At 43.9% G+C, this 22,086-nt stretch overlaps 1 protein-coding gene across 2 annotated transcripts in view; it reads left to right on the top strand.

Moving 5' to 3' along the window:
* Positions 1-22,086, top strand: part of RNF144A (ring finger protein 144A) — a 99,009-nt gene that overhangs the window by 52,225 nt on the left and 24,698 nt on the right. For both annotated transcript variants that reach the window (XM_073336079.1, XM_073336080.1), the window contains exon 2: positions 8,472-8,617. In XM_073336079.1, coding sequence (XP_073192180.1) covers positions 8,472-8,617 — 146 coding nt within the window. The remainder of the gene's footprint in view (positions 1-8,471; positions 8,618-22,086) is intronic.

The following is a 22,086-nucleotide window of genomic DNA, read 5'->3' as shown; positions in this document are numbered from 1 at the left end:
AGTTCAGTATAATCCATTACACTACCTTGCAATCATATTTTTTTCCAGTTAGTCATATGGAAAATTAGTACTGCACTGACAGCAATTGTATGCAGATTTAATAATTTTATTAAGATGATGTTGAAGTAAAAAGAAAACGGTACAGAGTTTAAGCATAGAAGTTTCAGGGAATAAGGTACAGATTATCAAGGGGTGCAAAATTCAGTTTAGGAACGGGTGGCGTAAGGAATACATAATCTGCAATCTCCCCGATTGGGGGTAAAAGTTTAACGGGTCAAAGTACAGACATTAAGATATGGGGATATGTTGTTCATATAATGGCTATGTTCAGGTGTGGAGTATAATGAGTGGATACGATGATGAGGATGGATTTACCCTCATTTGGTGGGATTTAATGTTCAGTGAGTTTATGGTTCCAGTTCATACGGTCCAGTGGAAAAAGCCTTTCAGTCCCTTTCCCATAATTGATGCACGATGTCGTACCAGCTCACACCTCCTGGTACTGTCGGTGGCCGGTGATGCGTTTGATGTAGATGTCCCTGGACCATGGGATGGTGTCCGAGACCATGAGGTGCCACATGAGCCGTGCATAGCGTCAACCGATCCCACAGGTCGGCAGCACACGCTCGTTGCAGGGGTCCCAAGCGCCCAGGGCTCCAACGATCAGGGCATCCATCTGCACCTTGTAGCCCTTTGCTCTCAGGGGGTTGGCCAGGGGGGCGTATTTTTCCAACTTATGAGCTCGGGCTTCGCGGAAGGCCAGGGTCCTGCTCTCAAAGGAGACCAGGACGTCGGCGAGGATGATCTTTTTCTGGGCCTCATTGGTGACTACCACATCAGGTCAAAGCTGGCTGTCGGTACGAGGGATGGCGCAGTTCACGGCAACCTCTGCCTGGCGCAGTGCGATGGCTTTCACCAGGCGGTTCTGGATGGCGTTGTGGCGCAGCTGCCAGGCTCTGGAGTGGGGCTTGCAGCTGCACATGACATGGGGCAGGGTCTCGTTGGAGTAGCTGCACTTCCCGCAACGCTTGTCTCGGTTCCTATGGCGGACGGCTCCGTTGAGCAGGATGCAGTTGAGTCGGGCACGGTGGACGAACCGCCAGTCGGCGAAACGGGTGAAGCCGCCCCCGGCGAGGAAGTGGTTGCTGGTGTCCCACTTGCTGCTCAGTTCGAAAGCTTTACCCTGGTCCGGTTTACGCTTCAGGGTTTCCATATACAGTGAATGGATGGCTGCCTTCAGGGTCCTCTCCAGCATGCCCCGGTGCTCGCGGTGACGGTGGTGTTGTCGTTGGACCTGATCTGCGGCACCAGGACTCCTAGCTCCTGGCACTCCTCGCACCACTCCCAGCGGTAGCCGATGCGCTTCCCCAGGCGACACGTGGCATTGCGAGTGCGGGACCACAGTGAAGTGATGTAATTGACAGCAATTGTATGCAGATACTACAGTGACGATGTACCTTAGAAATTCTTATTGCATTAATTATTTGAGATTTATGCAGGTGAGCATCTGCTTCATTCCTCCCTCATCCCATACACAATCCCCTCTGCCTTTTACAGATCTTGAAACATTATGGCTTATTTTATCAGTAAATTAATATTGCCATTTATCTTCACATAACAAGTAGAAACAGTTGCCCAAAGGCAAGGAGTGCTACAGAAATCCATTTTATCTTCATTATGATGTTTTGGGTCATTGGGTATTGCATAGAAATAATGAAAGTAAATATTAGGTTGGGTGAGAGGGTGTTTTTCTCCTGGCTTAATGTAAATACATTGGTGTTTAAATAGTCATGCTACATTAGCAGAACTCTAAAGAGTGATTGAGTCACTCTTGGGACTGATTTCATTTCCAGGTAGTGATGTGCAGAGCATGGTTGGTAATTTACAGAATCAGATAGCTCTGATTATATATGAGAGGATAGCTCTGAATAGCTTCTGGATCACTCAGTAAAGTGAATACATCACTACTCATGATGATCTCTTTCCCCAGCATTCAATACAAGGCTATTCCAGAAGAGGAAATGTCATGCTGGCATGTCTTACAAATTCAGTGTCCAATGGTGTGGACCAAATTTTGTTCAGATATGTGCATGAAACTGCCATTAACTGCAGTAGAAATCTCGAGGTGAATTTTAAGATCAAGTTGCACTCTTGTTTTCAACCCTCCTTATGAAGGTTTAATTATGCAAACTACCATTAATACCTGAGGCGCTCTCATGCCCCACATACTGAACTGACAATTTGCAGTACCTGTATAATGGTCTGAATTCACAATGAGTTAAAATCTGTTCAATGGGTGAAGCATACTACACTGGGTAAAAGGCTTTACTCCTGTGTATTTGAAGTGTATATATACAGGGTCATTTTCTAGGTATCCCAACTCAACCAGCAGTTATTTAGGCACCCAGCAACAGATGACCAACTGCTTAGACTTTTCTTGTCCTTACTGTAAGCAATATTCGGTGTCATTAAAAGACATAGGAACACACTCTGAAATCTTAAATAGTCTGTAGCTAGGATCCCCTGGGAGAATCACTCTGGTGAATGGATCTTGACAGAACATGCTTTTGTCTCTGCTTCTGTTGTTTTTGGTAACTGAATTGTCTTATTACATGTGGGGATATTTTGATGTGGAGATTTGTTATTTATATTGTGGTATTTTCCCAAATGTGCCAAGCAAGCACAAAGAAGGCCACAGCTTATACCCTGAAGAGCTTAATACCCTATACTTCCCAACAGAGAAAAAAGACAATGCTGGATTTGGAAAACTTTTTTCCACTAACAAGTAGTCAGGTTTCTTTGCTCTTGGTTTTACACCACAGATAAATGCGGATATTTTCTTACCAGTGGGTGCCAGACTTCCTTACTAGGAATATGATAGTAAGAACTTGGCAGAGATTCAAGTTGCAATGGGTAATCATTTTGGAAACCTTGGATTAAGATTGTGGAAGACCAAGAGAAAGATGTAAAGACAAATAGTCTCATATATGCCTGATTGTAAAACGATGAGAAGTTAAGTGTGAAATGCTGTAATATATTGAGAAACTGAAATTAATACTTGGTTAAAAAATGCCATTAAGCAGTAGTGATTCTTGAAATGACCATGGGAACAACTATTGGTTTTACATCATTGCATTATAAATGCACTTGATGTTTATCATCCTTTGTTGTGTGTCCTGTTGTCTCAGACTGAAGGCTGGTATGTCAAAGGTGCTCTAAGCAAGCCTATAGCGGCACCCTCTGCCTGCTCTCTGAACCTTGTGTCAAAGTCTGCTTACTTATATCTGTAGAGTCCCACTGAGTTCAAGAGGCCATCAGTTAAATAACAATTGTATTAGGTAACCAATTTCTGCTGGACCCTAGGGTGCTTGCTTGAGACAGGTGTCATAGTGTCACAGAAGAATAGCTGAGGGAGAAGAGATGTCCCCACATGAGATGGCAATACAAAGGAAGGCTATTCAATCCAGTTATAGCTGCAGGAGAAACAATGAGGAATCCTTGTGGCACCTTAGAGACTAACAAATTTATTTGGGCATAAGCTTTCGTGAGCTAAAACCCACTTCATCAAATGCATGCAGTGAAAAATACAGTAAGCAGAATATATATTGTAGCACATGAAAAGATCGGAGTTGCCTTACCAAGTGGGGGGTCAGTGCTAACGAGCCAATTCCTATTAAGGTGGAAGTGGCCTATTCTCAACAGTTGACAAGAAGGGGTGAATACCAAGGGAGGGAAAATTACTTGTGTAGTGCTAACAAGGCCAATGCCAACAGTTGACAAGAAGGTGTAAGTATCAGCAGAGGGAAAATTACTTTTTGTAGTGACCCATCCACTCCCAGTCCTTTATTCAGGCTTAATTTGATGGTGTCCAGTTTGCAAATTAATTCCAGTTCTGCAGTTTTTCTTCGGAATCTGGTTTTGAAGTTTTTTTGTTGAAGAATTGCCACTTTTAAGTCTGTTATTGAGTGTCCCGGGGGTGTTCTCCGTTGAAGTGTTCTCCGACTGGTTTTTGAATGTTACAATTCTTGATATCTGATTTGTGTCCATTTATTCTTTTGTGTAGGGACTGTCAGGTTTGGCCAATGTACATGGCAGAGGGGTATTGCTGGCACATGATAGCATATATCACATTGATAGATGTGCAGGTGAACGAACCCCTGATGATGTGGCTGATGTGGTTAGGTCACCATCATAGGACACAGTGGACAGACAAGTGTGGGGCGGTGGAATTGTCCCCAGGCCCACGCACCCTAGTGACTAACCTCAAATTTGCATAACATAGATTTTGAATAGATTGGTGTATTTGTTTAAGGTTTTAGTTTGAATTGCATAAGCACCCACCCCTTCAGTGTGGGCTGGAAATGTCACAACAACCTGTGGCATTTTGGTCTTCCTGAGCCATGCAAGTCCATCCCTAACTCACGTACATCTCTTTCCCCACTGCCTGCTGTCTCATACTTCCTTCTCTCTGTTACCATAAGCAACACATGCCAGTGCACAAGAGCCTAAATTTGCCCAGTGAAGTGTATTCGTAAGCGGTGCCAGTACAAACACAGAAATATGTGTGTGATCATTCAAGGTCAAATGCTTCATGGAACGGTGAGTAAATGTAAACAATGCCAGGTAAATTAGGGTTTGGTATGGAGAAATCACTTTTGTTTATTTTATTCCTCTAATGCTTACAGTGGGGGTTAATAATAAAGAAACTGTCTAAAATTCTTCAAAACTTGGATTTGAGGCACCTGGAAATGTCCGAACTCAAAAAGAAAGCGTGTCAAGTCAGATTGCACAGCACACCTCATGCATTGAGCCATTATGCCGTGTAGTCTTCCAGTACTTTTACATCTTCTTTGAAACAGCATGTCAGTGCTCAGAGGTAGCAATCCAGAGCGTCCCTGAACCTGAGATTGTTTTTTCTCCCTCATGGCTACATCAGTTTTCACTAAAAATAAATATGATGGGATACTGCTTTTGTGCCCTTCTCTCTACTTTAAAAGGACATTTTCTAGCGGGTTAGAGGCTGTAAGGCTATGTTTGTGTGGCTGCTGGGAGCAAGCCTCCCAGCCCGGGTAGACAGACTTGTTCTAGTTCCACTTCAGCTAGCACACTAAGAATAGCAGTGTGGACATTGCAGCTCAGGTGACAGATCAGGCTGACCAGGGTCTCGCTCAGGTGACTAGCAGTAGCATCCACACTGCTATTTTTAGTGGTCTACCTGGGCTAGGAGAGTCATTCCCAACTACAGTGTAGACCAGGGGTGGCCAACCTGAGTCTGAGAAGGAGCCAGAATTTACCAACGTACATTGCCAAAGAGCCACAGTAATACATCAGCAGCCCCCCATCAGCTCCCCCCTGGCTCCCAGCACCTCCCGCCTCCCGCCAGCCCTGCCAATCAGCACCTTCCCCTCCCTCCCCGCACCTCCCGATCAGCTCTTTCGTGGCATGCAGGAAGCTCTGGGGGGAAGGGGAGAGGAGCGAGGGCATAGCAGGCTCAGGGGAGGGGGCGGGAAGGGGTGGAGTGGGGGCAGGGCCTGTGGCAGAGCCAGGGGTTGAGCAGTGAGCACCCCCTGGTACATTGGAAAGTTGGCACCTGTAGCTCCAGCCCCGGAGTCGGTGCCTATACAAGGAGCCGCATATTAACTTCTGAAGAGCCGCATGTGGCTCCAGAGCTACAGGTTGGCCACCCCTGGTGTAGACAGAGTCTAAGCTTTCCTAACAGCTGAGGGGGCTAACATCAAAAGTTCCGCTCTCTTCAGTGAGTTTGTAAACTTTGGGGGAATCATATCTGCAGTGTAGCAAATATCAGCAGACTTGGGCTTTAACTGTAAACATTTCTTTTAACGCTGTATGTGGGTTGTTTGGGGGAAAAAGAAACTGTCAGGCGGTGGCTATCTAAGCCTTTACGCCAAGTTTTGCAGAGTGGTAAAATCCGAGCTTCAGCTTCTCAACATCTCCAGAGCTGCAATAAGTGTCAGAAGTCCAGAGATACAGAGTAAGATAGATCCATGTACCTCCTGGCTGGTTAAAGCCAGTGTAGAAGAGTTGTGGCCATTTTTGGAGCAGTCAGTGCTTCCCTGAGGGAAGACAAAGTACTGGCATGTCTTGGAAAAAATAATGTAGATGCTTGCTCAAGCAACCATTTTCTAATGTAGATAATCTCTCCAGTTCCATCAACCTTTTATGGAGCTCTCATTTTTTGGAAGGTTAACTAACTTCCTTGATATGGTGAAGCACTCCCAGCAGTATCTGGAGTCCTCAGGTCTTTGAGCTGAGGCACTTTTGTTGAGTGCATACTCTGAGCAGGTATGTTTTCTTTCTGGGTAGTAATAGGCAACTGTTCGTCTGACCTAAGCTCTGTGTCATGTGTGTTTCCACAAGGTCCTATTTTGTCCAACCTGCATTCAGGGGAAATTAGTGAGGCAGTGTGGTCAGTATCCTGATGACACCTAGCTTTACATTCCAGTCTCATCTAAGTGAGTGCAAAGTGACCGTACCCAGTATCTAATGAAGACTCGGGCATGGGTGAGGCCTAGCCCATTCTGATTCTCTCTCTAAAATCACTCTAAAATTAAACCAGTGAAGTGGTCAGCCTGCCGCTGGTACTAGGAACAAAAATATAAGCAAATATTGGTTCTTGCAATGCAGTGCAACTTTAGGAGTGGGTATAGTGAATACTGAGGAATTCACAAAAGTGATTCCTACAAAGAGAGAGGTTCTCTGCCTGTCTATTCTGCAGGCATCCCTGTGCCTTAGCCTCTGCTCTACTGTAACGTTGACCAGATGCTCTTAATTGAAGCAACACCCAACTGCAAATGGTTTATCTTCCTGTCTCTTTGGATAGATCATGATTTGCATCATATTCGGTTCTAATAATGCAATGTAGAGGCAGCACACATATCCTGAGAGGGGAGAACCTTGCTTTTCTTTTTAAATAAGCAACCCCTTCAGAGAGGGGTCGGAGTAAGACAGATGGTTTACCTCAGCCAGGAGAACAGGTGACCGGAACTTGGTGCCTTTTGAAGCATGAATTAGAGAGGAAAAATGAGTGTGTCCGGGGCAGTACTATTGCAAAAAAATAATGCTCATGTGCATTGGATAGCCCTCATTTCGTTAATTTTTCAACCATTCCAGTTTTGCTTTGTGGATCCAGGCCTGCAACTGAACAGCCTAAGCAGCACATCACAGCTACACACACAAGTTTTGTGGAGTTTGCAGTTAATTACTACATTACAGTTACTACTTTAAAATCCTGTGACTTAACAATGGCTGAACTGAAATATTGTTTGTTTGCCTCTGATCGTTTCTGCAATGAGCAAAGCCTTTTCCAAAGTGAGAATATTAACACTTTATGGAATTTTCAGTGCTGGAGAGTGACAGTGCTTTAACCAGAAAATAGATAAAGCCATGAAAACTTATCCTGTGCTGCCTCACCACTGTGCCTGAACACTGGCCTGGAAGATCTCCTCCAAGGACACGAAGAGGGTTATTTAGTTCTTGGTCTTTCAAGGTAGTTGATAGAGGTGCCTGTGAAAAGCAATTATTTGTGGGGTTTTTTTGATTAACTGCGCACTGAGAATTGGACAGCGCCCACACATTCATTTCATACTTGCCACCAGAGCTAACTACTCCAGATTTTTGGTCACTACCCAAATGGATCAAAATTAAATGAATGACCTACAAGTGAACTTTTATGATTGCGCTATAAACTCATGCAATTAATTGAAATTCTGGCACTGTTGCACTGTGGTGCTATGCTTGTTCACTCACGTAAGGCCAGAGCTGAATCCCTTTGAAGCTTGTGGAAAGATTCCCAGGGCCAGGTTTAAAATTTAAGTATGTAGGCACCTAAAGATATAGTTAGGCACCTAGTGAGATTGCGTCAAACAAGTTAGGCACCTAACTCCCACTGACTTGAATGGGGCTTAGGCACTAACTTTCTTAGGTGCCCTTGTAAATCCCATTAGGCACTTAAATGCCTTTGTAAATCTGGTCCCCAGTGACTTCAATGAGCTTTGTATTAGGCCCTTACATGGGATGGAGGATCAAATGATGATATACCTTGTGGAAGAAAGATGAGGGCAGGATTGTGGGCCAGAAGGGGGGTTGTTGGAGTTTAGTGCGTAACTTCCAGCAAAGAGAAATCTGCAACTAATGGGATGTTTCTTTGCCTACTGTCCCCACGATCACTTTGCTTGTATGTTACATCCCTTTTCCGCACTTGTCACCTATCCTTTGTCTATCTAGATCCTGTGTTCTCTCAGGTGTGGGGCTGTATCTTTGAGATGCACATAATACAATACATTGTACACTACCTCAGTACACATAATAATAATAATTTAGTGTGTTTAATTTCCTAACAGTTAGTAGACAGCAGTGGATATGGAAAATAAGTCTTTGCGGTGCCCAGGAATGTAGTAAGGTTTGTGATGGAAATGTTTTATTTTTTCACTTTTGTTGTTGTTTTTTTCCAGACTGCTCTGCAATGACTACAGCCAGATACAGGCCTACCTGGGACTTGGTACTTGACCCTTTGGTGTCCTGTAAACTCTGTCTTGGGGAATATCCTGTGGAACAGATGACAACAATAGCGCAATGCCAATGCATCTTCTGTACTCTGGTTGGTTTGCTTTTTTATTACATGTGTGTATAAAAATATAGCCTTATTATATCTCAGGGTCAGGATGAGGCATTGTTTTTTATGTTGACTTCAGTAGAGTACAATTCACTCAAAAGTGTTGGAACTGCAGAAGGTCCCCAAAGCATTGGAAGTACAACAGAGCCATAGCACCCCTACACTCTGGGTATGCACACAGGGGTCCTGTGCAACTCGCACGCCGTGAAAATCTCCCAGAGCCAGGCTCATGTATCCCATTGTGGAGGATGAATGTGGCTTACAGGGTGGTCAGTGGCAGGAGAAGAATTATCTGGTACGTCTGCAGTCGCACACAGGTTCAGTGGTCACAAATCCTTGTGGTAATAGGTATGTCAGGATTATACACCCTATTATAGCCAAGGAGCTGGAATTCTGTCTGTGGAAAGGATACAGAGCTGCTCCATGCCCTGTTTGTGATTGGGAGGGAAGGCATTCTGATTTCTCTTATCCATTTTTTTCAGGCTTTATGTGACTTTTAAGATGAAAAATCAAGGAGTTACAGGTTATCTGTCAGACATGTTTGTTTTGTTTTTCTTAATTTGTGTGAGCAGCAGTTAGAGCCTTTGAACTGAGAATTAAGATCTGTGCTGCACTTTTTAAACTAGAGCTAGCAACTAATTTTACGCCCCACCTAAAAAGGGGTGGGGAGGGAGCAATTGGGATAATCAAGCAGTATTTCGCTGTGGATGTTTACCTCCTTGACCACTCTACTCAGACGTTATAAACTATCCTCTTTCCTTTTGTCTGTTCTTTGGAGCAGAGGCCAGGCACTCTTTTGTGATTGGAAATTACATCGCACGTTATGGGTACTTATGTCAACAAATAATGAATAACCCAAATTTTGTAACAGTTTTCTGTTGGCACTGCCTTATTGCGTGAGTACGTGCCTTGGATGAGAGAAGGGAAAGAGCGTAGTGACAGTTAAGTACAGGATATTGTACGTTTGTAGTTGTCGTGAGCATTTAAATGTGATACTTAGCAAGCACCATCATCAAAACACTGTACAGAAATCAACTGATGGATGCTCTCAGAGCTGCTGTGAAGCAGGTTAGTTGACATCCCCATTTTATAGATGGAGAAACTGAAGCAGAAGGGCTAAGGGAGCAGAGAGAGAAAGGGAAAGAACTTGGAGGTGTCTGTTGTTTAGCAGCAGTGTTTCAAACAAAGAAATCAGAGCACCCTATAACCAGCTGCACTGATTATTTTTTTACATCATTCAAAAAGCAACATACCATCAAAACACCCTGTTCATTAAAGTCACTTACTATTTATTATTACAGCATTCCTGTGCCAGTGTTGGCTCAAGGAGTGGAAACTAGTCTCTTCCATTCCTCTCATTTGCTGCTGCTGCTTCTACATGCTCTATTTTGTTAAGATCAACTGTTTCTGCTGCCCCTACTAAGGGTTCTTCTTAAGGTTACCCCTTGGATGCCCTCGTTTCCTCACACTAGTTGGTTTCCATTTGATGACTTCATGTGAGTGTCTGTGGATTGGCATGTGGAGTGCATGCCCCAAACATGTCCAGCACTTCCTTGTGATTCTGCTGGAGATGAGCCACTTGTTGGTGATCCTTGGAGCTCTTCGTTGGTGATGAGGTCTTGCCAACCAATGCCTAGAATCTTTAATAGGCACTTATTTTCAAAGGCTTCCAGTTTTCTGTAGCTTTTGTAGTTGTATACTAGCACTGAGATTATGTTTGAGTTGAAAATTTTCAGTTTTGTTCTGGTGCTGTGAATCTTTTATTTCCATATGATGTTGAGTTTAGTGAATGCATTTTCTCTTCTCTATGTCACTTCCTTCTTCAAGTCCTTCTTAATATAATTCCATGATTTTGAATTGGGGGAAAAAAAATTGAATGTGAGGCCTGGGACAAATACTGTGCCCCTTCAGTTAAAAATAAGAATTGCTTCAATATGCCTTTGTGTAGGGAGTGATTGGTCAAGTATGCAGAAGGGTATGAAATAATTTCATGCAACGCCAGTCTGTGTTGTCCATAGGATAGTTTTTTATATTCAGAGCTAAGTTTTGCACATCTTTATTCCTTAAATCAGCTGCTGGATATTTTAGTTTCATTTCACTGTAACTTCCAAATGGTAGCCCAGAGGAGAACTGCTGCACCAGGTATGGTTCCCTGACATTTTCCCTACTGTTGCTCACTTCTTCCATTCTTCCTGGTAGAATATCATTGTTGCTTTCTATTTCTAGATAAATCATTAGGAAGTGCTGATAAACTGTGCCCTAGTAACAGGTTAAGTAAACTTAACACAGAGACATTAACTTAGTGTCTCTAATTCAATCAGGTACATTAATCAGTTTTTAGAATTAGTATTTGTTTATCCTCAATAGTCTGCTCAACATGGCGAATTACACAAAAACCTAAACAGTCTTTCTGTCTTGGTACTTACAAGGCCTTCAGCGCAGTAGTGTTTGAGGAACTCAGAAAAATGAATGCATTTATTCTTGCAATCTCCCTGTGATACAGGGAAATATTATTATCCCCCTTGTACTTTTGGGGTATTGAGACAGACTGACTTCCCCAGGAAGTCAGTGGCAGAGCTGGGAATTCTACCGAGAATTCATGAATGCCTTAAACACAAGGCCTCAGTCCCTGCCCCAAAGCATTTACAGTTTAACAAATTACACTGAAGACTGCAATTGATTTTACTAAGGGCCAAATCCTAAACCTATTGAAATCAGTGGAAAGGCTTCCAGTGACTTCATCAGTCTTTGGATTAGGCCCTAAATACACTGGATCAGCTAATCCATTGTACAACCTCTCCAGTATCAGTGAAAATACACCAGCAAAATGTTTAACTCAGTATGTGTTTAAGCTCTTGACAGACCAGTGCATGCAAAGTTTTTGTCCAAGTGGTATGATGGAAATACAGAATAAAAATGAAAAAAAATATCGCAGCACATTGGATAAAAAATGTGAATGGTACTTTTATGATGATTTTCTCTGTGTTAGTTCTAAAGTCACTTTCTAAACTAGTGTATATAGAGAAAGAGAGCAGGAATATTTTACTCTCAGAGCAATCTTTCAGTGCGGTACCATCAGAATGGATGCAGAACTTAGATCAATGTGCAGATTTGCACAGACAGAAATATTATAGTGTTGAGGAATCTTTGCCCCTTGTATGACCCCAGAAGTGCTGGTGTCAGAATCTCATGAAGGATTATCTCCTCCCAACGTTAACACAATAGCACAACATTGCTATTTGGAAAGATAAAATGCGGGTATTGTTTCCTTTTGCATACTGGCTGACTTGCCAATGAATTGAATGGAACAGATTATGCCTTATCAGCAGAGGAGTGGCAAAGACACTACAATTTCCCATCGTATTATATTTAGCCAATTGTAATTGTTTTTACAGTACTCCATTGTGGGTTTTATCAGTGTGATTGTTAATGCACATAGAATGACTGTGAGCTCTCTCTAAATTTTGTGTACACAGTGAAATCCATTGGGAATATTTCAACTGCTGTGTAGTGTACTACAGTTACAAAAATCTAAGGAACAGGGGAGGAAAATAAACTACCTGCTGTTAATATCCTTTTGAGTTTTGGTCACAGGAAAAGCTATTATCTTTGTCCTCGTGGAAGCCAAACTGTGTCTAAACTATTATCATTTTTAAAGATAAATTGCATTTATGTTGGTATCCATATTCAAACTACAGATTTTTAAAGTCATTGTACTGTCTTTTTTTATTAATCACCTTCACCAGTGAAAGTTAGTGAACAGCAGACTGCTCATACAGTACTAAGTCTTCAATGCAATGTACAATCCTATTTTGGAATATGTGGTGGTTCAATTAATAGTCACCTATAGATGGAAAAATAAATCCATACATTTTCCTTTTAAAACTAGCACCTAAACACTGTTCTTATGAGTACCATAATCCTACTTTGTTTGGGATCATAGTGGATCAAGGGCCTCAAATTTTTGCTCTAAGAATATTCACATGCAAAACTTTTGTTTGGTTTGATTGTAGGCCAAAACCTTTCAGTCATTACTTAGTCCTTTGTCAAGCTTTGGCTTGACTGGATAACAGAATGGGTTGGCTAGCATGTTCTAAACTTCTGGACTGAAATATTGGCCCAGTTGAAGTAAAAGGCAGAACTCCCATAGACTTCAGTAGGGCCAGGATTCATCCGTAATGTAGTCAAGGCCAGTTGTAATTTTAGAACCTACCAACTGGTAAAGCTAACATCCCTGGCGGGGCCTAGGCTTCAACTCAACCAACTTAGCACATGCTAAAATACAATTGCCTCCTCTACGCTCGAGGTTTAGAATGTGCTAGCTAACGTGTTCTAAATAACACCTTTCATACTCCTCAAGACAAACCCTTGGGCAAAGCTCCCACTGGTTTTCCCATTGTTTAAAACTTTTCTGTTCTTCGACTGTGCCCATCATCACGAAATCTTGAGTGTTTTCCAGAGGAGCCAGAGGTGAAAGTAAGCCAATACCGTCAAGAGCCAGTACGCCAGACCGAACCGGACCGGCTTCCCCGGCCGTGATTTAAAGGGCCCAGCGCTCCTGCCACTGGAGTGGCAGGACCCCCGGGCCCTTTAAGCACCGCTGGAGTCCGGCTGCCAGAGCCAGGCTCAGGGGGAGATTTAAAGGGCCCGGTGCTCCTGCTACTGCAGGGAGCCCTGGGCCCTTCAAAGCGCCGCCAGAGTCCTGCCGCTGCTACGGGTAGCGGCGGCAGGGCTCCGGCAGGGATTTAAAGGGCCTGGGGCTCCAGGCTCCCCGCAGTGGCCGGAGCACCGGGCCCTTTAAATGCCCGCCTGAGCCCGGCTGCCAGAGCCCCGGGGCTCTGGCAGCTGGACTCCAGCAGGGATTTAAAGGGCCCGGAGCTCTGTGGCGGCCGGAGCCCCGGGCCCTTTAATTCACCCTTGAGTTCCGGGGCTGCCAGCTCCCTGGGGCCTTTAAACCGCCTCTTCTGGTTGAGGCCATGCCCCCACTCAGGACTCTGGCATACTGGTAAGTCCTTTAAGTTACTTTCACCCCTGAGAGGAGCCTTTTGTGACATAGAACCACAAGTCACAGATGTTAGTTTTCTTCCTTTATCTCCCCATGGGGCAGATGTGTGGGAAACTTTTTTTTAAATGAAATCCATCTTTTATACACTGTGCTATCTTTTTATAGCAGCAAGGACAAGGTCAAAGAAGCATGTGTGGCATTTGCAACAGAAAATGGTGAAGTTTGAGGTGGTGCTTAGACCCTGCAAGAGTTTGTTCCACTGCCTTGGACAACATCCCAGAAAGTTCTGCCTTCTGCACTGAGCTTCACCCTTGTGGACAGCTCCTTTGGCCCTGAGGAATGCAGATGTCGACCACAGCCCTTATCCTGCAGATCTCACTAATCTTTTAGGAATGTTAGACTCTCTCTTTCTTTGTTGATTTCTCAGTCGACTAGACAGAACCATATGAAACAGTCTTTCACTCTGCCCTACATGTGGATAGTCTTCACCAGCTATTACTGGGCCCCTTTTACCAAGAGTACAATCTGCCTCCCTTTTGGCTTTCCTGGTTCCACCAGCTGCCTGAGTAATTCAGGTCATTGCTTTATTTAGACCCTTTTTTGTTGTTGCAGTTTAAAGATACTTACCTTGTTAATGGTAGGGTCTCCCCTTCCTTCCTATACCTAGCTTTCTTGATCTTCTGATAGCTGGCAGTGGTCACTTTCCTCTGCTGTCATGATTGGCTCAGAGCACTCAGAACTGCTTAGGTCTTGAGTTGGGAGACAGGCAAAAGAGAGAGACTTGAGTATCTTGTTCTCCCCCATTCCAAAGATACAGCTCTTCTCTTCTTCTCTTCTCCCCCCCCCCCCCCCCGGTGGGGATGCAGGGGGATGCAGACTGAACAAAAATAGTGTGGAAGTGAACAGGTAAGGTTGGCTTCCTTCCCAGTTAGGCACTGGTTTATCTCTGGTTGCTGGGGGAAACCTGCCTTCGGGAGACATCTCCCTGCTGTGAGTCAGCACTGTTCCAAAGCAGGGCTCTTCACCCACTGAAAGGAGTTATCCTGATCATTTTAAAGTGTGGGGTTTTAAAAAAGATTTTTCCTTGTGAATATTCACAAGAATTAGTAACTTTTTAACAGGAATGTTGTTCCCCCATCCCCACCAGCTCTTGGCAAAATACCAGAACTTGCTTCTCACAGTCATTGGACCTTTTTTCAACAAACCTTTTGTTTGTATTAACTCAGAATTGCTCTTCACTATTCCATTGTGATGCATGGAGCCCTTTAACTAAACAAATACAAACACTCTTTAGGCAAGATGAATAAAGCAGACTTGTAGCAGTGGAGTTGTGTTTGTACAGTGTCTAGCACAACCAGTTCCTGATCCACGACGGGGGGCTCTGAGGTGCTACCACAATAATAATAATAATAACAATAATAATAATTAATAATGAAGTAGCCTAGTCCTAGAGGAATGAACTTGCAGCTGGGAATCGTGGACTCCTGACTTGCTGTCAGGTCTTCGTCCAGTCACCTGACTCTTTGCTATCATATTGCAAAATGAGGTTAATACTTATCTTCATCATTTGGATGTCATGAAAACTAGTGGGTTGTTATCTGTGGGTTGGAATATGTAAAGTGAAGGCCAGTCATTTCCTGCAGTTATACACTTCTCCAACACCTAGAGCATTCATCCTATTCTGTCACAAGAAATCTTTCTCAAACTGCTTCGTAAGAGAATATGCCTGTGTTGTGCAGGAGGTCAGGCTAGATGATCATAATGGTCCCTTCTGACCTTAATATCTATGAATCTATGAATATGTATTCTGTTTGCATAACGAGGGTTTTAGAATTCCTTCCTACATATGGGGTTCTTGAAAACAGACTAAAACATTTAGTTTAAAGATTAAATGTAGTTTATATGAATCAAAATAAAATTGTTAGCCTTCCTCTTGAACTATTATATATATTTTCTTCAACAAAAGCCTCAAACCCTTTTATTGACTATTGCTTTGGAAAGGTTGCAGTTTTCTTCCCTTTTTTATAATAGAAGTGCTGAAAAAGTAAATATAAGAGCCGCTAATGAATTGCTACAGTGGCTGTCATAAATGTTAAGGGAAGGGTAAACACCTTTAAAATCCCTCCTGGCCAGAGGAAAAACCCTTTCACCTGTAAAGGGTTAAGAAGCTAGGATAACCTCGCTGGCACCTGTCCAAAATGACCAATGAGGAGACAAGATACTTTCAAAGCTGGAGGGGGGGAGAAACAAAGGTTCTCTTGGTCTGTGTGAGGCTTTTGCCGAGAACAGAAAGTAATGCAGTCTTAGAACTTAGTAAGTAACCTAGCTAGATATGCGTTAAATTCTGTTTGTTTAAATGGCTGAGAAAATAAGCTGTGCTGAATGGAATGGATATTCCTGTTTTTGTGTCTTCTTGTAACTTAAGGTTTTGCCTAGAGGGATTCTCTATGTTTTGAATCTAATTACCCTGTAAGGTTTTTACCATCCTGATTTTACAGAGGTGATACTTTTACTTTTTCTTCTATTAAAATTCTTCTTTTAAGAACCTGATTGCTTTTTCATTGTTCTTAAGATCCAAGGGTTTGGGTCTGTGTTCACCTATGCAAACTGTTGAGGATTTTTATCAAGCCTTCCCCAGGAAAGGGGGTGTAGGGTTTGGGGAGGATTTTTGGGGGAAAGACTTTTCCACGCGGGCTCTTTCCCGGTTATATATCTGTTAGACGCTTGGTGGTGGCAGCAATAAAGTCCAAGGGAAAAAGGAAAATAGTTTGTACCTTGGGGAAGTTTTAACCTAAACTGGTAAAAATAAGTTTAGGGGGTTTTCATGCAGGTCCCCACATCTGTACCCTAGAGTTCAGAGTGGGGAAGGAACCTTGACAGTGGCCTTGGATTCTGGCTTGAAAATACTGTTGGTGGTGATTCACAGTACTGAGCAGTGTTGTTAATGAGTTTGTGGCAGTCTCATGTCATAATTCTGATTGACGACAATTTTCAGAAGAGGGCTAAAGCATGATTCACAGGGATCTAGAACCAGCCTGACCAAGTCTCCCAATATGTCAGGGAGACTTCAGTTTCCTGACTCCTGATTTAATAATGTTATCTCCCGCAGAAAAACTATACTATCCAGAACCATACATGTCATCCAGACATGCAAGTCAGTGAGAGAAACTGACGCATGTTCGTGCAACACACAAGTTTGTGGGTAATGTAGTTAACTTCTGCTCAGCTTCTGCTTTTGCCAGTGGGAGTGTGGGGCTTGCCGGCTAATGGCAGGGTGGGGGGATAGATCTGAAGTGTGGGAATGTGGTGGTGTGTGAGAGCCTAGGCAGCACGAGGTGAGTGAACTGGGACTGGTCAGTAAGTCAGGGATGGGGTCATTCTCCCCAAGGCCTTGGCTGTAGCAGGGAGAGAATGGGAGTTCAGGGAGGGGGAACAATCTGACTCACCCAGTGCAGCAGGGGTGGGGTTGAGTATTAGTTGCATGTGGCAGGGGGTTGGGAGGGGGTCATGCCCTGTTCCCCCCAGGCTTTTGGGTGCAGCAGGAGAGGGACTGGGGAGGGAATGGGCCCATGCTCTTCTATTCTACTTCAAACACCCTGCTGAGAGCAAACATCTTTTTCCCCTTCCCTGGGTATAATTGCGGCCCTGCCTCCCCAAATGCCGCCTATGGCTGAGCTTATTATAGCCTTGAGTGGGGGAGAGGAGGCGAGTGGCAACTCTGCTCGCCTCGCTGTGTGTTCTTTGGAATACAAGGCACGGGGTGGGAGGAAACTGAGTGGAGTATCAGTGTGGAGGACAAGGGGCTGTCAGTGGCGATGTTAGTGGGACTTGCAATGGAGTTGTTGGTAGGATGGAGGGAGCAATGGGGTTAGCAATGCGGGGGGAAGGGCTGGGGATTAATTGGGGTTGGGAGCAGGGAGGCTTCCTGAAGTTAATTTGAAAATGTAGATAAATATGTCTGGAACTTGCATTTGGAAATGGGACCCAGCAGTGAGAGTGTGACAGCAGAGGGCCCACTTCACAGCTATTTGTTGCCAGAGCATGACCATAAAGGATAGGCACCCTGGTTCATAGTATTTTCTCTCCAATCATAACACAGTGTGACCAGAAAGAAACACATCACACAGCTGTTGTATGTTGTCTTTGTACAGATGGAGAAGGTGCCTAGATACCAAGGCCCAAAATGTTGGTGGAATCTGGCAAGGTAGGTTGTAATGCACCACTGACTCTGTGTGGACAGACTATCTGTAGTGACCCAATAATACATTATGGGGAATGCTGAAAAGCACTTTATTTAGAACTGATTTGGAGTATGTTCCAGAGTATTATCTATTTTCCATTATTACGGTCAGGACCTTGGCCTCACGGTACTGTGCACAGTGCAGACACCCAAGGAAATATGGTCTGTGTGCTCATCTTCTGAGAAAACAAGTGAGTTACAAGGGTGGAGGTGAGGGGTGAAAATCAAATATGTAGAATTTTTGTATACATAGATTCACTTACAACTTCTGTCCTGATAATTATAAGTACATACAATGACAAATATCCCCATCTACTCCTCCAGCCATTATAAACTGGCTGATTTCTTACAAGCATTACAATCAAGGTGAATCCTGAGGGTGTTAGTCTTACATATAGATCAGTTAGACGTTCCAAGCGCAGTGTTTCCCTTCCTCTTCTGGAGATATTTGACTGGAAACAGGCTCTTGTTTTTGAGCTTATTTAGTTCCTGCCTGTTGGTCCTAAACTGGCATGCTAGTGATTTCCACAGCAATCAGTTATAATGTCTCAAAGGATTTTTAGCTTCAGCTCTACTACATGTCTAATGCTGTAGAAGCAAACAGGGCTTCTCTTTGGAGAAATCTCTCTCTGCACAAGCCCATCCTTGACAATGGAGCAAGAAGGATTGTACATGACTTTGACAGCCATGGTTTTAGGGCCACCTCCCTCTGCTCAAACTAGGGCAGAAATCCCTTAATGCAGTAGAATGGCAGTTGTGCTGCCCAGGGTAATAGGTTGTAGCAAGGCACAGCACAGAGGAACACTGTTATTCTCTGGATAGCGCACACAGATATTCCCTGGGGGTGTTTGCTGCATCAGTGGGGAAAAAGAGCAGGCACATGACTAGGGTCCCACCCAATTCATGGTCCATTTTGTTCAATTTCACAGTCATGGGACTTCAAAAATAGTAAATTTCATGATTTTGGCTATTAAAATCTGAAATGTCATGGTGTTGTAATTGTAGGGGTCCTGACCCAAAAAGGAGTTGGGGGTGAGGGGGTTCAAGGTTATTGTAGGGGGGGTTGCAATGCTACTACCCTTACTTCTGCACTGCTGCTGGCGGCAGCGCTGCCTTCAGAGCTGGGCAGCTGGAGAGTGGCAGCTACGGCCAGAAGCCCAGCTCTGAAGACAGAGCCACTAGCAGCAGCAGCAGTGCAGAAGTAAGGCTAGCATGGCATGGTATTGCCACCTTTACTTCTGCACGGCTGCCTGCAGAACTGGGTGCCCGGCCAGCAGCTGCCACTCTCCAGCCACCCAGCTCTGAAGGCAGCACAGAAGGGTGGCAATACCGTGACCCCACTGCAACTCCCTTTTGGGTCAGGACCCCCAATCTGAGAAACGCTGGTGTCCACCGTGAAATCTGTATGGTATATAGTAAAAGCACACAAAAAAACAGATTTCACAGTGGGAGACCAGATTTCTTGGTCCGTGATGCTTTTTTCTTGGCTGTGAATTTGGTAGGGCCCTACACGTGACTAGTGGGGTCTATGACTATTTGGATCTGCTGGCTAAAAACCCCTGGATAATGGAAGAGCTTGGGAAGTTCTTACTAGTACAGTCCATGGACTATATTGATAGCTCTGCCCCTGTACTGGGTTTTTTTAAATCGGTGAATTTGAACAACTGGAGACCTGGTGGCCACTTCACTTCCCTTGGTTCCACTAGTTGTGGGGTAGTGTTAAGTTATGGCCAAGGTTTCATACAAGTCCTGCTGGCTAAAGCTGCTCAGCGGATGCACTGAATCAATGTGTCCCAAAGAGCTGTGACCACATCTGCTCCCTGGTTGGTGCCACCCACTTTTTGTACCATTTTGTGTCTTTGAAGCTGGAATTGTGCGCACCTATCTCCACTGGAGCTCCTCCTCCAAGCAGACCACTCAGTACTGAGGGACCTGTAGTGCTGGTTTATGGCAGCCAGCATAACTTGTCCACTCATTTGAGTATCGTGGCTCCATTGTCACCCAGGAGGGAGGTTGCCTTGCTGACATGAAACATGGAATCAGCAAGACTATGGGTTTATGCATGCTCTTTGATGGTGTCCTCTGTGGTTTCAGTGCCACATATTAACTCAGACTAAGATGCGTACCTGTCAAACAGCAGTGGCTTCTGTCCTTTTATATTGCTCTGAAATCGGGGCCTCCACAGAGACACAGTGCTGGATGCTTTCAACGTGAAACAGCAATGATGTATTGAAGGCAAATGGTGGTGTCATCACGTCACAAATGAGGATGTCAGGCACTGGATCATCTCGCCTCCAGTGTCTTCCCAAGTGACTCTGTGTCAGCTCAGGTGGCTTTGCCATCTGCACCATATGCTGGAGTCCATACCATCCCACCAGCTTTGTGCTGGATCCAACAAAAGATGGATGGAGAAGCACGCAGACAGCCGCATGCACACTGGAGGGGTGTCATGGCTTCCAACCTCATCCCCTTTAGCCTTAATACAGAGTTTTGTTTCAAAGAACAGGTCTATAAAAATGACTATTTTCAAAAAGGATAACTGGAATAAAGATCTGTCTAGTGCACATCTGTCACCATGGTATCTAGGTGATCTATGGGAATGGATGCAGTAATATATTGCTTGACTTGTTAATAGACATGGTCAATCACTGCTGTTTTAAGGAGGAATCCCTCCCACAGTCACTTCAGTTGCCTTGTACAAATCTCTCCATGATTAAATGTGCATAGATGTTGTGTAGTAAATTGCTTGTCAGCCAAGTAGGATTAGTGTGGTGCTAAGAAGAAATGTAACAAGATTTGTAGATGCCACAGAGCATCTTGCACTCTGGAGAAGCAGTGATGGGGGAAGGGTGTATACTGGAGCTTCTCACGGTTATTAAGCACCTTCTCTTCCAGTGATTACAGAGCAGCGATCATGCTGGTAGCCTTGCTGCTAGCCCTTTTACACAGTAAAGCCACACAGACTATTAGATGGGAAAGAAGCTTAAAAACAGCAAAGTTACCTTTTTGTATTTTGCTTTTGGAATACATTGCATACCATGTCCCAGCTCTGCTGTATAGTCAAAAGCCAGACACTGGGAGGTTACCTGGCTTGCTAGAGCTATAGGTAAAACTGTCTACCAGTTTAACCATTTCATCTGCTAAGCTGGCTGCGAAATTGAAACTGTCAGTCTGATATGATGATTAATGTTACCTAGGATATCGAACTATGTGCAGCAGCAAGGGCATAAATACAGCATTGCTGAGTCTTCCTTAGAAAGGAATTTCTTCTCCCCAAATTATTTTTCTCTTATTTTATGTGTGAGGATATGCAACAAAAATAAACAGAATGGTAGTGTTTTAAAGCAGAAGGTGATCTTTCATAGCAAAACCACACAACTTTGTAAAATGTAACTACTGCAAAAAATAAGATAACATTGTGCATCTATTACTTCCATCTCTATCTGTCTAACCCCATCACTGTAGCACTTGAGCAGCTGCTAGTATCCTTTCACCAGAAGAGCTACACGTGACTCAGAATGTAGATTGGGAGCTATAACAAACCAAATGTAAACTGCTCTGAGATGCAGGACATCACAAATTTCATTCTTTTACAGAATTTAAGGCCAAAAGGGACTATTATGGTTATCTAGTTTGACCTCCTTCATAACATAGAACTTTAAATGTCAACTAGTAATTCCTGCATCTAGCCCAACAAGCTCTGGTTGAATTAGATATAAATATATATATTTAGAAAGATATCCAGTCTTGCTTTAAAGACTCCAGATAATAGAGAATTTGCAATTAGTTTGAGTGATTAATCACCCTTACTTAAAACATTTCTCAGTGTCTTGTCTGAACTTTCCTTCCTGTTTCTGCTTTGGTTCTTCTTACTTTGCCCATGTTAGTATAGGCTCACTAATTTCCATAGGCCCTGATTCAGGAAAGCAGTTAAGCATCTCTGTAACTTTAGGTATATGTGTGATGGCATTCACTCACAGCAGGTGGTTCCTCCTTGAGGCTGCTGTGGGGATCAGCTCTTGCTTTATCTGGTGCTCTCTTCCATCAGTTACTTGAGCTGTGACCCATCTCTTTCTTCACAACTGAGGCCTCCCTCTTTGTGACTCAGCCCTCCAGCCAGGTCACTATATATAGTTATCCCTTTCTGGGGTAACCAGTTTGGTTACTGTCTCCAGTGAGCCTGTGCCACTTCCCAGTGGCTGGTAGGGG

The sequence above is a fragment of the Lepidochelys kempii genome, chromosome 3, assembly GCF_965140265.1.
Source record: "Lepidochelys kempii isolate rLepKem1 chromosome 3, rLepKem1.hap2, whole genome shotgun sequence".
Taxonomy (NCBI): Eukaryota; Metazoa; Chordata; order Testudines; family Cheloniidae; genus Lepidochelys; species Lepidochelys kempii.
The sequence above is the reverse complement of the archived record's forward strand: the minus strand, read 5'-3'. Positions and strand labels throughout refer to the sequence as shown.